The sequence below is a fragment of the Gossypium arboreum genome, chromosome 12, assembly GCF_025698485.1.
Source record: "Gossypium arboreum isolate Shixiya-1 chromosome 12, ASM2569848v2, whole genome shotgun sequence".
Taxonomy (NCBI): domain Eukaryota; kingdom Viridiplantae; phylum Streptophyta; class Magnoliopsida; order Malvales; family Malvaceae; genus Gossypium; species Gossypium arboreum.
The window spans coordinates 110,825,978-110,842,850 of record NC_069081.1 but is presented as its reverse complement, the minus strand read 5'-3'; the positions used below and the strand labels follow the sequence as shown (position 1 = coordinate 110,842,850).

Genomic DNA, 16,873 nt, shown 5'->3' with positions numbered 1-16,873 from the left:
GGTATGAAATAAGCAAGAAAACAATGTGAACAAGGGACAAAATTGGAATTAGCATAAAAGTTAATAGTTAAAAAAATGATGTAATTGAAAATCTAGACATTTCTTCATCTTTCTCAGCCGAAACGCCGTAGCAGGTCTCCTATGCTGGTTTTTCATATTTTTGCACCATGTAAGTTCAATTTTACTATTTCTTAGTAATTTTATGTTTTTGTGACTTTTACAATTAGGTCCAATCATCTAATTCATTAGTTTTTGATTTGGTGGGTGAAATTGGAAGTTACCCTGGCTGAGTAAGGGTAGTTTATGATGAATTATTATGAAATTGAAGTTCTAATTTCATATTAAGGTTGTTTTATTAAGTCATTTTGATAGAAAATGGTATTTAGGACCTAATTGTGAGCAAAATTGTGAATTAGATGTTGGTGTTGAAATTCAGAATATCAAAGGCTGTGAAATAGTTTATAATGATAAAATAAAAGTGTTAATTTAGAAAAAAATTAGTTCAATTGATGGGTGAATTGAGCAGGGACTAAATTGTAAAAACTGTAAATTTTGGGGTAAAAGTGAAATTTCGAATTTTGAACAGCATAAATTGTGAAGTGAAATAGAAATCAAATAAATGCTAATGGGTAGAAATATTTTATATTATAGATCAAGAATCCAAAGAAGAACGAGGAAAAGAAAAAGTAAAGGACTAAAGTGTAAGGTTTAGTCACATTTTGTATCAAGGTAAGTTTACAGTAAATAAATGCAATATTCTTTTATTTTACATTATTATTGTCAATTTCCAGCATTTATATATTATGTTATGAAAATATTTAAAGTCGAATTTAAGGTGAAGTGACAGAGGAAAAGTGTTAGAAAGCCCCGGTTGAACCCTAGGAATGTTAGGATATTAGGGTTGACAGGACAGAACAGAAATGAGCCATGTAAGTCCATATTAGAAATATGGCTTTGGAGACAGGATTGAGCCATGTAAGTCCATATTATATATGGCATTGGAGACAGGAATAATTCATTTAAGTCCATGTCAAAGACATGGCATTGGCGAGATATTGATGAGCAGAGAGCGACCCTAGTATCCTTAGTATTCCGAGTGGTTCAACGGGTCAGGATCTGAGTTAAATTACAGTGAATTAACAGCAAAGGAAAAGTAGATTATACTTATGAAAAAGGAAAGGTCAGGTAAGAAAGAAGGTAAGGGAATAAAGAAGAAGATAGAAATTGAGAAGTAAAGAAATTTATGATGTTAGATGATATTATGCATAATTATCCATTATGTTGAATGTTGTGATTTATTTGCTTGTAAGCTTACTAAGCCTAGTGCTTAATCTCTTTATTTTCTTCTTCTTATAGTACTTATCTAGTCACTCGGGGATCGAAGGAAATGTCGGAGGCCGATCACACTATCAAAGAAATAACTCGGTATAACTAGACGTTTTGTTTTGGGTATGGCATGTATAGAAACTTAGCTACTTTTGGTATAATATGAATAATGAATGATGTGTAAATACTTGCTAGTTATTAGCTAAGAAAATAGCTGATGATATACATGTTTATTAATATGTATGATTGAATGATGATTATCACATGAAAATTATGAAAATGTGAAAGTAACCTAAAACAGATTCAAGTAACAGAAATGATGTAACTTTGAAAAATCACTAAAAATTGTAGAAACATAGTTTGAAGATGAATAATATATGAAATTAAAGCTTATTATGTATATTTTCTTATGGAATAAGCAAAACAGGTAAAAGTATTATATTTTATGATATATCTGAGTTTTAGTGAAATAGGGTCAGAGCGATTTCTGGATCCCCTGTTTCAAGTTTGGAAATTCACCATAAATTGTACAAAACTAATTAGAAGGTATAATTTATATGGTTAGAATTATTGTTGAATCTAGTTTTGAGAGAAATAAACGACTTAGTCATATGAATTTTGTACAGGAAGAAAAATGGTTCGTAGTAAGAAGAGGTCAGTGCAGTCGAGTTTTGAAATAGGGGAAACTTTAACTAATAAACTGTACTAATTGGCTAAGTCAAAAATTCTAGAAAAAAATTAGTAGATATATATATGAGTCTAGTTTCATGAAAAATTTACGGATCTTAATTTCGAGTTTTGAAACTCGAGAAATGAATTTTTAAGTAACCATGATGCAGAAAAACAGTTTATTCCGAAAATTAAAATAAGTGATTTAGAGTTGTTTAAAAGGTAAGATAAGTTTAGTAACACCTCAAGCTTGACTCCGGTGACGGTTTCGGGCGTGGGGGCGTTACAGCCTCTGTCACTGATAATTGCTCTAGGTGTTCCGAATCTCGAGAAGAGTTTCTTAAGAAAACATACTACCACTCTAGCATCATTAATATGTAGCTTGGGCTTCCACCCATTTGGACATATAATCAACTGCTACTAAGATATATTTATTCCAAAATGAACTAAGGAATGGGCCCATGAAATCGATACCCCAAACGTCAAATATTTCACATGAAAGCATACAGTTTTGAGGCATTTCATCACATTTAGATATGTTACCTGTCCGTTGGCATTTGTCACATAAAGTAACGTAGCTGTTAGCGTCTTTGAATAACGAGGGCCAGTAAAAACCTGATTCAAGTATTTTATGTGCGGTCTTAGTTCCACTATAGTGTTCTTCTATTGGCCCTGAGTGGCAATGTTCCAACATGTTTGATGTTTCTAATCTTCTAACACATCTTCTAATAACTTGATCTGCATATCTGCGAAAAAGAAAGGGGTCGTCCCAAAAGTAGTTTTTCACATCATTAAAGAATCGCTTCTTTTGCTGATGTGTTTACCCTTTTGGAATAATGTCAGCGGCTAAAAAATTCGCGATGTCGGCAAACCAGGGCACCTCAGAGCCAGATATAGCACAAAATTGTTCTTCAGAAAATGAATCATTTATTTCAACTTCATCTAGTTCTTTGGTATTGGAGTTCTCGAGCATGGACGAGATTTTCAGCTCCTTTCTTATCCTAAATTTCCAAGTCAAATTCCTGCAATAGGAGAATCCATCGAATGAGTCGAGGTTTTGCATCAGTTTTAGATAAAAGGTAGCGAAAGGCGGAATGGTCAGTGTAAACAACAACTTTAAATAGTATGAGATATGATCAAAATTTATCAAATGCAAAAACCACAGCTAGCAATTCTTTTTCCGTAGTAGTATAATTCTCTTGTGCAGCTGTCAAAGTTTTGCTAGCATAATAGATAGGTTGAAAATGCTTGTCTCTTCACTGTCCCAATACTGCACCTACTGCAAAAGCACTCGCATCACACATTACTTCAAATGGTAAGTTCCAGTCAGGTGCAATTATGATCAGAGCATTAATTAATTTATCCTTTAAAGTATTAAATGCTTCTAAACATTCCTGATTGAAATTAAAAGGTATATCTTTTTCTAGCAATTTAGTCAAAGGCTTAGCTATTTTAGAAAAATCCTTAATAAATCTTTTATAAAAACCAGCATGTCCTAAAAAGCTTCTAATAGCCTTAATCGAACTAGGAGGGGGTAATTTTTCGATTGTTTCTATTTTAGATTTGTCCACTTCAATCCCTTTACTGGAAATTTTATGCCCTAATACAATACCTTCTTGAACCATGAAGTGACATTTCTTCCAGTTAAGGACAAGGTTTGTTTCCTCACATCTTATTAAAACTCGTTTTAAATTTTTAAGGCAGAGATGGAAAGAGTTACCGAATACCAACAAATCATCCATAAATACCTCCATGATATCTTCCACGAGTTCGTCAAAGATGGCCATCATATAGCGCTGAAAAGTGGCAGAAGCATTACATAATCCAAAAGGCATTCTACGATAAGCGAACGTACCATATGGGCATGTGAATGTCGTCTTTTCTTGATCTTCAGGAGCTATTGGTATTTGGAAGTAGCCAGAGAGTCCGTCTAAAAAGCAGTAGTACATGTGCCCGGATAATCTTTCCAACATTTGGTCAATGAATGGCAAGGGGAAGTGATCTTTTCTTGTGGCATCATTCAGTTTCCTGTAGTCAATGCAAACTCTCCATCCGATTACTGTCCTTGTTGGGATTAATTCATTCTTCTCGTTGGTCACAACCGTCATGCCTCCTTTCTTTGGGACAATCTACACTAGACTTACCCAAGAACTGTCAGCTTGAGAATAATCGTCAACTCCATTTCTTTGAAAAGAATATTTTTAATACGATCCGAGAAAGCAATAGTAGGCATCCCGTCTACCGTGGTTGTATTCACGTCTCCATCTAGCAGATCAAAATCATTATCATGTCCCTCGTTGGAGCCATTTCGATCAAATGCGAAGTGTGAAATTTCATCTAAAAGCATGTCTTTCCACGATAATTTTAGAGACGGAACTGGATCAACAACCATCGCAGCAGTTTCCTATTCCGCTTCTTCTTTGAATCTCACTTTCTTTGTTCCGATTCCCTTCGGAGCAAAGAACACCATCACCACTGATACCAGACTCACCTATTTTTTCCATTAGCCTAATAAGTTTTAAAGCACCTGAATTTTTTTTAAAAAAAAAACTACAAAATACTGAAATTTCATAGATGAGAAAGCGCCAAAGATAGGGGAATGCATAAGTCAGTTAAATTGGTATTAACCTACCAATTTGATTAAGGAGAAATACTAAAACTATACATTAATTATGGTTTAGTTTGTAATTATATATATGAACTTCAATTTTGTACAATTTTATATATAAAATTTTGATTTGATTCAATTTTGTAAATTATTAACACAATTATTGATATAATATCATTTTATGTTTATATATTCCATATATAAATAATTATATTTATCCAATATAAAAATAAATTGATGTATTTATTTCTTTAAATGTATATGATTAAATTAAAATTAAAGTTTCAAGTATACATTTGAATTATAATTAGAGTTTCACGTGTATAATTACACCAAATTAAAGTTTATGTATACAATTGCACATTAAATTAAAATTCATATATAATTTTGAAAATTTTCCGTTTGATTAAAGGCTAATTCACCATTCCCTTAGTTGAAAAGTATTTAAACAAAAAATGATTTTGAAAAGTATGGTAAAAAGTGTATTTATTAAATTTTATTGTTTTTCATTCTGTCAAAAATTGCAATTGAAGGTAAAATGTCTTTTTAGACATGATAGTATAAAGTAATTACTTAAGTTAAATGATATTTAAATAATTTAATATAATGATACATGAAATATAAATTTTAAAATAAATAATATAAATTATCTATAAAACTAGTGATACATAAAATATTTTAAAATTTTAAATATGATAATAGCGATATTTAAATAATTTAATATAATGATAAATAAAATATAAATTAATTTTTTATATATCTTTTAAATAGTTAATATATATAAATGTATTTTGATAATTTTCACTTCCAAACGCAAAAGTCAAAAACACTTAAAAACTCAGCTTTGACATTTGAATGTAAAAGCACTTTTGAAACTTACGCAATAAAAAATGGGGTCTCCCTATATAATTTAGATATCTTCTTTGTAGTGTATGTGTTTTTAGGATGAAATTACCTCATCAATCCTTGTATTATTAATAAAGAAGCAAATACATTCTCTAACCCATAAATAAAAGGATAATACACTTTAGCGTACTCGAATCCACGTCCTCTTACATTGACAGCAATGTTCATGCCACTTGAACCAAGACTCAATTGGTAAAATATAAAAAAAAATGGTAAATTTGTTAACATTTCTAGCAAAAACCATCCAAACTGATGACATAGCACATGATGATGTGTCACAAACAACGATGGCATGACATAATATAAAATAAGCATAATGATAATTTAGCTTCTAATATTTACCCATTTTATTATTTTGGCTTTAATTTTTTCTCTTTTCTTTTTTATCACTTTATCCTTTAACCTTCCAAACTTAATTAAATTGTTTTCTTTTGTAGTGGAAAAGTTTATTGGACCATTAAAATTTTAACGATATTCACTTAGAAACTCGCTAATTGTCCATGTGTACTTTATAAAAATTTAAAAAAAAAATTAAATTAACTTTAAAAATAATTTAAAAATTGATCCATATCAACAATAAGATATACGTTGACCCATACGAGATGTTAGATTAATACCATTAAAATTTAACAATTCAATCAACTTCCTATTACAAACAAAGCAACCCCAAGCTGCCCATGCCATGGCCAATTTGGGCCAGTGTACCCGATTATTAAACCAACCCAATTTTTTTGGACAATCCTCTCTTGAATTAGATAAAAACAGAAATCTATTGTTTAATGAAATAAATGATTAAATAATTCTTCCATAATTCATTATTTAAAATAATTAATTAGTTGTCTAATTATTCTTAGATCATGCCGATTTTACCATTTAAAATTTATGTAGAAACTTATTTAATTATTGATTATTTTAATACCAAATAAAATATAATAAGAGAATCTATATCAGCTATCTCTTAACTTTGATTAAAGTTGTATTTCAGTCACTAAACTTTAAAAAATTTTGAAATTCTCACACATGTTAGTGGATTATTACAAAATGATTAGGTTACCGTTATATATCGTTATTAGAATAACATGAGTTTGATGTGACACATTAACTTACCACCTAATTTTCATGTCATCCTTTATTACCCTCACTACCGCCATCATCGCCGATCACCAAATGTTCAACATTTTAACCATCTAACAAAACCATTAGGTTATCCAAAGAAAAACTTGAGTAAGACAATAAGGTGGTGCTACCGCCAATATCAATGTGCTCTCCCCTTTTAGGCAAATCTGCTAAAGAACTTCCCATCACTAAGTAGAGTTTTGCAAATTATAAAGAAAGTTGGCCATCTTTGTTTTCTTTTGAATATCTGCTATTTTAGGCTTTGAAGAATCTAGTACTTTTACTTTTGAAGCTGCCACCGAGAGTTAAATAGGGGGTGTTGAATCTGCTATTCCGACATCTATTTTCACAGGAGTAAGTCAATTGAAAAATATAAAGCTCTTCTCCTTTCTTAGATTGCATCACTAAAAGTCAACACATAAGAACAGTCAGTCAATAGGATTATAATAGTATCGTTACTCGCCTTCATTCCATTCTTATGCTTCCCTTTAGTCCAGTTTGCATCAAGTTTGTTTAAAGGGATAAAATAAGTGCTACATCTTCAACACTAAGTTATTGAACAACAATGATATTTTTCATAAAATTTGAATAGAGTATATTTAGTTAACGAGTTTTATTTTATTATATTAATTCAATTTAAAATTTTTAAATTAAATTAAGTAAAATGAAATTTGAATTGAGTCGATTTGAATAAATTTGTTCAATTAAATTGAAAAAAATAAATCATCCATATTAAAATCTTGTTGATTATATGACTAAATTTCAAGTTAAAGAACATAAGTACCATAGAAAACTCTTGAAACAAAATATGAAAAGAAAAAGCCAAGATAATTAGTATGATAAACTTGATTTAACAATTTACTTGTTTAAGGCCTTAAATTTATCATTTTATAATTTTTTAAAATTATAATTTAACAGTTTTATATAATTTTTAAATTCTTTTAGTAATTATTAACTTTTTAATTTATATATGTTTATAAAATCTTGGAAACAGATGTTTTATAAATATCTTAAAATTTGAAAGTTTATTTTGAGTTGTTTGTAATTTTTAAAGGGACCAATGTTCTCATTTTGAAATTATCATAGACTCAAGGGGTAGTTATGTCATTCATTATTCAAATTATGTAAATTATTTGAGTTATAAAATTTAATTTGACTTTAGTTTGAAAAATCAAATTACTTATTCGAATTGATTTAAAAACAATCAAATAACTTGAATAAATTAATTTAAATTTTTTAAAAATTGATTTGTTCTCAATCAAATTAATTTTGTTACCCTAAACCAAACAATGTTTTTCTTTTTCTCATCTTTGTGTAGAGACATTGGAGATAAATATTCATGTTTCCGATTATGATTTTGTTGCGTTAGTTTTATTTTATTTTACTTTTTTAATAAAAATTATATGATGTTCTCTTTGTAGATTTCCTATTATAATTTCTTTTCTTTTTTTAAATTTTTTTTCCAAGAGATAATAAAAGAAGAATACAACTGCTTTTTGTTTCCTTATACTTTCATATATGAGTTAGTAAATTTTATGATTTTATTAACTTTTTATTTTTATTACATATAATTTATATTGATAATACATATTAAAATATTTTAATTAAAAATCATTTCTTGACTCCAAAATCGAATATCAAAATCTGCCACTGTAGATGACGATGTGAGCCTTAAAAAGTAGTTCAAATAATACAAACAAATGAAATAATGAATCTACATTGCCGTTTGTTTGTTACATGAAGATTTTTTTTATTTACAAATTTTCCAATGTAATCGAAAATTAAAAAACTCGTATAGAGTAAAACATCTATACATGCACTAAAGTAAAAGGCTTTTGCTAACTAGAAATATGGATGTAGTGATATCATTAATAGAAGATTTAAGCTCAAAAAAGGAATATGCAATGAAAATTACTTAGTTATCTTTAGCTCGGCCTCTGAATTTCTTCTGATCGATTATTAATCTCGTCTGTCTGTACAAATTCTATCACAAAATTAAGTAAAATTTATAATCAATTATTGAAAAAGGATAAAACGAAAGAAACTAACATAAAAGAGAATCTCGAAGCTGTAAGATCTTACTTGACCATTATTATTATTATTATTATTTTGGATGATCTGATTAAATTGAACTGATTTTCCTTTGAAAATTCAATCTTTCCTTTTTTTTTTTTTTTTCTCCTCCTCTTTTGCTTCTTCGTCCCCCACCCCCCAGACAAAAAGAGGGAAGAGAATCGATTAAAACGACAGCGTACTATAACTTTTAAGACAACGACTTATCTACCTCTTTTAGCAGCGAAACGACCTCGTTTCGGTGGAGCGGTTGGGGGGGCTTTTGGACTTATTTGTCGTCTTCAGTTCACCGAACTCGCAATCTTTCAAAAAGAACCATAAGAAAAATAATTCAAGAAGCCTTCAAGAAATCAACTACTACACATTAATTCAGGTTTGAATTTCGATCCTATTTCTTTTGGGTCTTACCTAAGTCATAAATTTAGTTTAATTTTCAGTTCGGTTTTAGTTGTTGAAATTTAGGCGGCGGGGTGTTACGCGGTTTGATATGATTTGATGAATCGAGAGGGCGGTGATTGGTGACTCGATTTTTTGGAAGAATTGGAACGCGTGGCAGCATCTGGTTGGTGGTAGGTGGCAGCGGCAGCGGAGGAGGAGGAGGAGAATTGAGCAGAAATGCCGGAGGAGGATTTGGTGGATATAAAGTTCAGGCTTTATGACGGGTCGGATATTGGGCCGTTTCGGTACTCCGCCACATCCACCGTGGATATGCTTAAGCAAAGAATTGTCTCTGATTGGCCCAAAGGTTTATCATCAGCCATTCCCCTTGTTCCATTTCTTTTCGAATTGCTTACGAAGTTCCTGCTGTTGGGTTTTTGTTTTGTAATTAAAATTTACATTTTTTGTAGATTTCTGGGCTTCTGGTAAATTCAGAAGAAATGTTTTGCAATATAGTATATAGTAATATTGCAGAGGTGATCCAATTTGGAGTGCGCACTTAATTATTGTGAAAACTGAAACTAAATGAAGAAAGCTGTAGGGTTAGCAATGGAATTCAATAAAAGGGGGGGGGGGGTATAGAACAAGTTGATAGTTGAGTTTTATGGTAGATAATTTTAGGAATTTTGGTTCTAACCTCTTTGCCGTGAAATGTTGTCTTTAGCTTTGTAAAGTACCCACAAACTATGTTACCCAGATTTATTTTTGCTAAAGTACTTGTGTCGGAGAGACATTGCTGGACCTGAATATGGGAATATGAGCCTTCAAATATAGCAAAAACTTTTACAACTGACCCAACCATGTGCCCAAATAGCATATGATGCCAATGGCCAAACAAAAGGGAGGAGATCCCCTTTTTTATATTGTTGTATCTGCTCCGATGATGTATTCAGAATGATCAATTAATAAGAATTGCAAATTGTCTTATGAACCTAAATTAGGAGAGAAGGTTAAACTTGGTTGTACTGTAAATACATGTTATTATCGTGAACCATTAGGCTTTTATTGGAACATTTCATTGATGCTATTGTCTCTTATTTCTTTAAGTAAATGGATTGAAAAAAGAACGATTCATGATTTTATTTCGAATATTATGAAATAACTTCAAGGAGCACATTGACTTTTGCTCCATTGTCTTGTTGCCTACGTCTATCAACTGTCTTCTGATTTTTTTTTATCTGAAGACCCAGAAGAAAGCATAAAGGCTAAGAGTTTAAAGCATTTTGTTTTAACTTTCTGCTGTCCTTAGGTAAGACAGTTGTTCCAAAGGCAGTGAATGAAGTCAAACTAATAAGCTCTGGTAAAATTTTGGAGAATGACAAGACTGTTGGCCAGTGTAAAGTACCCTTTGGTGAAGTTGCAGGTGGGATTATAATAATGCATGTCGTAGTTCAGCCATCACTTGCAAAAACTAAAACAGGTATTCTTGTCTTTATCTTCCTGTAAAACTTTTCTCTTACAGTTTTAATAGTTCTTTCCTTTTTGCAATTAAGATTAACTTGCTTACTAAAGTTAAGGTTGGGATTTCCAGCTGTTTTACTTGCATTAGTAAATGATGCTACAAGTTGAAACTTGGAATTGCTTATGACTGGGAACCGATGTTTGGATGCATGATTGATGTTGTTCTGAAGGATATGATACGTAATCCCATTTGTAGGTGGAGGGTTTTCTCTATTTTTGAAAAGTTTTGAAAACTAATTCATTTTATACATGCATTTTGGGAGAAAAATGTGGAAAGTGAGAATTACCATTTAGACTTCGTCATTAATCATTGATGAGTGTGCTACTCAAGTTATGATGAACCTATTAGAGGCCATCTTTTCCTGTTCCTTCATTCATTATGATGAGATGCTCTTAGCCATGTTTTGCCTCTTAATGAGAATCCATTGATCTCTAGAAGTTATTAGCCATGGGATTGCTTCGTCTTTAAAGTCAATAATATGTGATTCATTGACACAGTATGATTGTAATAATGTTTCTTACTGCGTTAAGTGTAACTTCATGTAAGTGGTAACAATCTAAATAACATTGAGATGATACTTCTGCATTTGCTTGAAACTTCATGTATCATCTTTACCTAAGCTTGATTTTATGTTTGAACAGAAAAGAAGATTGACGATTCACCCAGAAAGACTGTATGCTCATGTTCCATTTTATGAAACCAAGCATATAGAGTTGGAACTTCTTTTATGCTGTTAACGATGTTTAAGAACGTAAAACGTCGTCTTTGAGTACCTCTGTGTGTTCGTTGCAAAGTCCATGTTTTCAAGTTCTTAATGGAGTGATGAAGATGTGCATTTTCCCTTACTTGGGTTCCTTTAGTTTCATTTATGATTGTTTCCAAATACTAGCTTGAATCATTTGTAAAGTTGTATAGGACCACTACATGTAAACAGAATATGCACACCAAATTGTAAGGAGAAATGTCTTTGTATAAATGCTTTCTGTTACTAATAATTTGTATAAATGCCGTCTTTTATTTTGTTATTCGGACTCAGGGTGTGATAAATATGGATATTCTTTTTCTATATATGTGAAAAATAGCTGAATTATGTATTGACCATATGTGTTAGGCGGTAATTCAGGAAAACTGAAGAGCAGGTAGGAAGAATAGGCCCTTTTTTTCCTGCAGGTGATGGAAGATTCAAACTAACAAGCTTTAAATTTTTGGATGTCTTCAGAAGAATACAAACTGTGAAGGTGCAAAGTGTACACCTTCCTCCAGCATTCCCCTGTAGAAGAACCTCGCAAATTTTGCTGTAACACTCTTCTTTGCATTGTCCAAGTTGTGAACAGGCCCTCCGCAAATTGCATGTCCCGTCCTCTTTCCTGCATCTAGAATGCCTTGAGCAAGCTCTCCTGTGATCTTGTCTAAGCATCATATGTTCCGGGCTCCTTCAACTGCCGGCTGTCATTGCCAGTGGGCTCCCACTCAAGGTCCCACCCTGGTACATTGGCTCTGTTGGTGCCACCATCTCCATAATCTCCCTCCTTCATATGCTACCAACAGGTAGACCACCACCTAGTATCTCTTCCTTGTTGTTGTTAAATTGGGAGTTACTCCAAAACACTCCTGAGCCCCACGATAAGACAAGCTTGGTTAGGCGACAGATGGCTTGAAGGAAGTCAGGTTTAGGTAGCCCAAGTTCCCAGCAAGAGGTTCAAGAATAATTGCTGCTGGTTCTCCTTTGTTATCTTAAAATTATTTTCCACAGCTGATATGTCATTGTTAAGAGTTTCAGAAGTGGCTGCCTCTAACACCGGAGGAGTGAGGCAGCCCTAGGGTAGCAACTCCACTACCATCCTTGACAAGAAAAGGATCAGTAACATTCCCCAAATTTGATGATCTTTGCCATTCGGTAAAAGGCACAGGCAAGGCCCATGCGTGCTTCTGTACAAGAGTTTACAAATCAAACCATTTTGATGCTAGGGACAGCTGCGATTACCATCTCTGCCAGAACATTCTCAGAAAGACAAGGAGTGCCAAAGCTGGTTCCTTTCTTCATTGTCTCAGCCAGGGCTGCAAGAACCTACAGATATCTGCAAACTCAATGAAGAAATCCTAGTATATCAGAAGCAAAATTTGTCAATTTCTCTCTTTTATTGACCTACAAATTCTTAGCTGCGACTATCTTGCACCCCCTACAACAAAAATAATAAATCAAAACTAGATCTGCATACGGGGCGTCAAAATAATTTCTGAACAAATTTAGTATGAAGAAATTCGTAAACAGTGAAAGGGAAGTCTGCAATCTTTCTCAGCAAGTTAAAACAGTAGGATAGATGCAACATATCAAATTATGGTAGACCAAGGAAGAAAACATGTAACCTCGTCATCATCTGCATGGCCCCAGGACCCAACGTAGTTGACATACTCATTACCGTCTGTGTCCCACACGCAACAACCCTTAACGGAATCAATTACGACCGCTTGTCCACCAACCAAATTAAAAGCACGAACAGGAGAATTTTCACATCCTGGCGTCAAATTCTACCTTGTAGAAGTTCTTGCGGGAGTCAGAAGGCAATGACTTGGCAAAACAGTGATTCAAAATCAATGATCACTTCATGTTTGGCAAAAGCAAAATAGTTACTTTCTGCCTGCCACTGTTGTCTGTATAAAAAGCAATAAAAGAATGCCAAATATTCAATTAAGCACGGGCAATTCATTTCTTCCAATTTCAGATCAGAATTTAATCCAAAATTGAAGTAGGATTAATCTACAATATAACATTCTAAATTTCAACTCAAATCAATTCATCCGACATATATTATAGAGAATTCAAAACATATTTTCAGTTCATAGCAAACCCAATTGACAAATCAAAATATCCGCTAAGAAGAAACAGATGATAAAAGGAAAAAAAGAAAAGGGGCTGAAAATTACCTTAGCAGGAGTGAAAGCTTCTTCAGATTTTTTCAAGGGTATAATTCTTCTTCTTCTTATATTCACCAGAGGATCGCGGTGAAAGAAATGCTTTATATAGCTTAGATCCAATTGTTATGATTGTAAATCTTCTTTCTTGTCCCAAGAAGAAGCTGCTGAAACTGTAAAGAAAGATTAGCCTTTGGAGACGAGACAAATTTGGTAGGTCAGCCGTCAATTATTTTTCCTCAGGAAAACCGTTAAAAGTCAAACTGGGTGGGCCGGGCTTTTCCCTTGTCTTTTATGCATTAATTTTTTTTTCATTTTTTAATCCAAACTGTGTGTTAAAATCGGATATTGAAGTATTTAAGCTTTTCCTTTTTCATATTTGTATGTTCTTCCGTTGTATTTCACCAATCCAAACATGCAGAAGTAATAAGGGGAGGAGGGTGAAGAAGGTTCATCTTTTTTTGAAACAAACAAACATGGATACAAAAGCATGGAGGGATGGATCATCATCCTCTAAGTCACAGTTTCAAATTGTCGGATATATGTATGTATGCCTCAAAATATAGAAAAGTTGCTCTTCATACCTACAAACCAATCCATTATATGCCCCACTATTTACAAAATACCCTCAAATCAAAACTCCCGCATCACACACTATTCGACTGACACGAAATCACACTTTACAGTATCCTATCAACTCTTTTTAATCAATCGACGAAAGGACTCAGACCAGTAAATGACATAAAAAGAAAAGCTAAAGCAGTATCAGCAAAAACCCAATAGGATCCATTCATGATGATATATGCATGGAAAACTAACCAAGTGTTTATGGGTATATTACTAAGAACACACCACACGAGAGACGGAAAGTGGGTAAAGGAAGGTATTAGCGTATTGAAAGGAGAGAGTGCCACCGTTGATCAATGGCTTGCCGTCGTTCACGAGGCAGTCATTGTAACGAAGGCGCTTGAATATTTTGGGGTTGATGAGACGAGCGGAGCTGAACCAGCCGCAGGTTAAGTGGATCCCTGAGATGTCACAGCCACTCACACATACGTTCAGAATTTCCACCGTGTAGGTGGGAATGCCGCTTGGCAGTGGGGCGGTGGGTCCCTGGTTTATTACTATGTCAGCTTTGCTACACTTCTCTCCCCATATCCGGTTGGGTTCCGCCATTGCTGTTCCTGCACACACATAACGACAAAACCAAATATGCCTTTTTAAAGGTCCCACCCCCAAATAAACCCCATTCATATCCATTTTTGTTTTCAAGATCAAATCCATCCCATACTTTAATATTAAAAATTCAGATAGTGTGAAAAGGCCTAAGCTATCAAAATTTGGGTTCCAATTATGGAGATAATATTGTTAAAAGGATATAGAAGATAACTTGGTTTAAAAAAAATTGTGATGTAGATTAAATCTTAGATTAGTTGACATCAACATTATTATAATAGATAGTATTAAGTATTGTAAAAAAAAATTGTGAACCACTTTTCTTTTCTTTTCTTTTTTTCTGTATGACAAACAAATAAAGAAAATAAAGCAAATGTAATGTGAAAAACCACCAAACTAAACCAATAAAGGGGAAAGGTCTACAGACAAAATACACCTTTTAGGAGGATGATTCACAGGAATTGTAGGGAAAATGATAAAAAAAAGACAAAATTTAACCTAAAAGGCATTGCTACAAAGGGGGGACAATATGCAAATTGCTTTTAAAGCTTTAACCTTTTCATCTAACTTAAATTTTTTTATTGAAAAAGAAAAGAAAATTTTCAAACAAGGTTTTGAGTTAGCTCTAGAAAAGCACTTTTCTCCAAATATATCAAAAGATTTTGTTAAGAGTGTTGGAAAGATACTTTTTTTAGATTAATAAGTATAATAGCTTCATTCAATGCATCTTCCACTTTTCATTTTGCTTAAAATACAAAAAATTAAGTGATAAAGGACTTGTAATTAAATTTTCACTTTATACATCTTAAATTCAATATTTATACAATCCCTACTCCTAACTCTTATTAAAAATAAATACTCAGAATTAGCAAACATATTCAAACTTAACATTTACATTAGTCGTAATGACAAACAAATTTATATTATAAAAATAATTTGAAGGCAGTAGCATAAAAAGATGGCGCTAGATTGTGGAGTAGGCACAGTGCAGGACTGAACTCGGTGGGCTAAAGACATTAGACTTCCAATTACGAAGAAGGCTAAAGGTTGATAAAACTTTGATGGGATTTAAGGACTCCCCGTCTTAATTAAAGAAACTGAATCATCAATGGCAAGGCAACATGACAGCCATTGTTAACAGTGCACGTTAGCTTCAACCATAACAGAAGAAAAAAAAAAAAGGACAAAGAAATACAACAGACGTGTGCGCCTCTGACATTTGAACCGTACGCATTGCTATTTGTTACTACGAATTTTTGGCATCAAAAACACCCGTCATATCATAAGCCCCCACACATTCAAAAAACAACTACCAAAAAAATCCCAGTTTTGTTTTAAAATTCATTTTTGCATTTTATAATGAAGAAAATTTGTGGGTAATTCTAGTTGTTTTTTTATTGTACTTACGAAGAAGCTTGCGATGTGGCGTTAAAAGGGTGTGGTTCCCTTGGTTGATCCTTAGCCTCAATAGCTTCAAACCAAATGAGCCATTGATGTTTTTACCTTGACCTGCAACAAAATCCCACAATTTTAGTTAAAGAATGCCTTTATTATACTATAATAATAAGCAATAGAAAAAGACAAAGAGGAAGATAACAAGGAATTTATAAGGAAAAAGAGAAACATGGAGAAACCCCCCATGCTTCTGAAAGAGAGGTGTCCATCATCCACTTTGATAAAGGAAACAAATATTTTATATATTAAACTAAAAGGAAAAAAAAAAGAGAGTATCTATGACTATGCATGTAAATCACGCACCTGAGAAAAGGGCGACGAGGGAAAGGAATAATACGGCGAAGGACAACGATGATAGTACAAATAGGAATCGCCGATTCATCGGTGAAAGCAACCAAAAATTCAAACGAAGAAGAAAAAGGAGAAACCCTCTTTTATCAGATTCTCTTCTCCAAGTCTTAATGGTCAACGAGTAGACTCGGGGAACTTGAAGCAGGTGAGTTGAGCCTCGAGTTGATAAGGAGGTGCTCAAAACGCCATGGGGGAAAAAAAGACAAACGAAGAGTTTTCTTATTTTCCTTTGATGGGTGTTTCAGATACCAGAAAATCTGCATCAAAACAACGTTGAAGATTTATATATATATAAGAACATCACATCCATCCATCCATCCATCCATCCATCAAAATCTAATTATATATACGAAAAACGAAAAGGGGACATGAAAAAACAA

At 32.8% G+C, this 16,873-nt stretch overlaps 1 protein-coding gene, 1 long non-coding RNA gene and 1 pseudogene across 3 annotated transcripts; 2 read left to right on the top strand and 1 right to left on the bottom strand.

The window, feature by feature from the left end:
- The first annotated feature begins 619 nt into the window (after positions 1-619).
- On the top strand, positions 620-1,511 carry LOC128285130 (uncharacterized). The gene is made up of 2 exons (XR_008275546.1): positions 620-729; positions 1,357-1,511. It is a non-coding gene; the product is annotated as an uncharacterized LOC128285130 (long non-coding RNA).
- Positions 1,512-8,861: 7,350 nt separating this feature from the next.
- LOC108476542 (membrane-anchored ubiquitin-fold protein 3) lies at positions 8,862-11,623 on the top strand. Of its 2 annotated transcripts, none has more exons than XM_017778771.2 (4): positions 8,862-9,071; positions 9,161-9,443; positions 10,386-10,556; positions 11,240-11,623. In XM_017778771.2, the coding sequence occupies exons 2-4, from the start codon at positions 9,314-9,316 to the stop codon at positions 11,293-11,295; spliced, it is 357 nt and encodes a 118-aa protein (XP_017634260.1). In that variant the 5' UTR covers positions 8,862-9,071; positions 9,161-9,313; the 3' UTR covers positions 11,296-11,623. The 2 variants fall into 2 exon arrangements, with proteins under 2 accessions (XP_017634260.1, XP_017634259.1); XM_017778770.2 differs by having other exon boundaries at positions 8,879-9,071; positions 9,147-9,443.
- On the bottom strand, positions 11,242-14,687 carry LOC108478103 (glutamate-1-semialdehyde 2,1-aminomutase, chloroplastic-like; annotated as a pseudogene).
- Positions 14,688-16,873: the final 2,186 nt, after the last annotated feature.

Bases quoted from the DNA above. Each gene is read 5' to 3' on its own strand.
- LOC108476542 (XM_017778771.2), top strand. From the start codon at position 9,314: ATGCCGGAGGAGGATTTGGTGGATATAAAGTTCAGGCTTTATGACGGG. The intron at 9,444-10,385 runs GTTTATCATCAG...TGCTGTCCTTAG, and splicing joins TGTCTCTGATTGGCCCAAAG to GTAAGACAGTTGTTCCAAAG. The intron at 10,557-11,239 runs GTATTCTTGTCT...ATGTTTGAACAG, and splicing joins ACTTGCAAAAACTAAAACAG to AAAAGAAGATTGACGATTCA.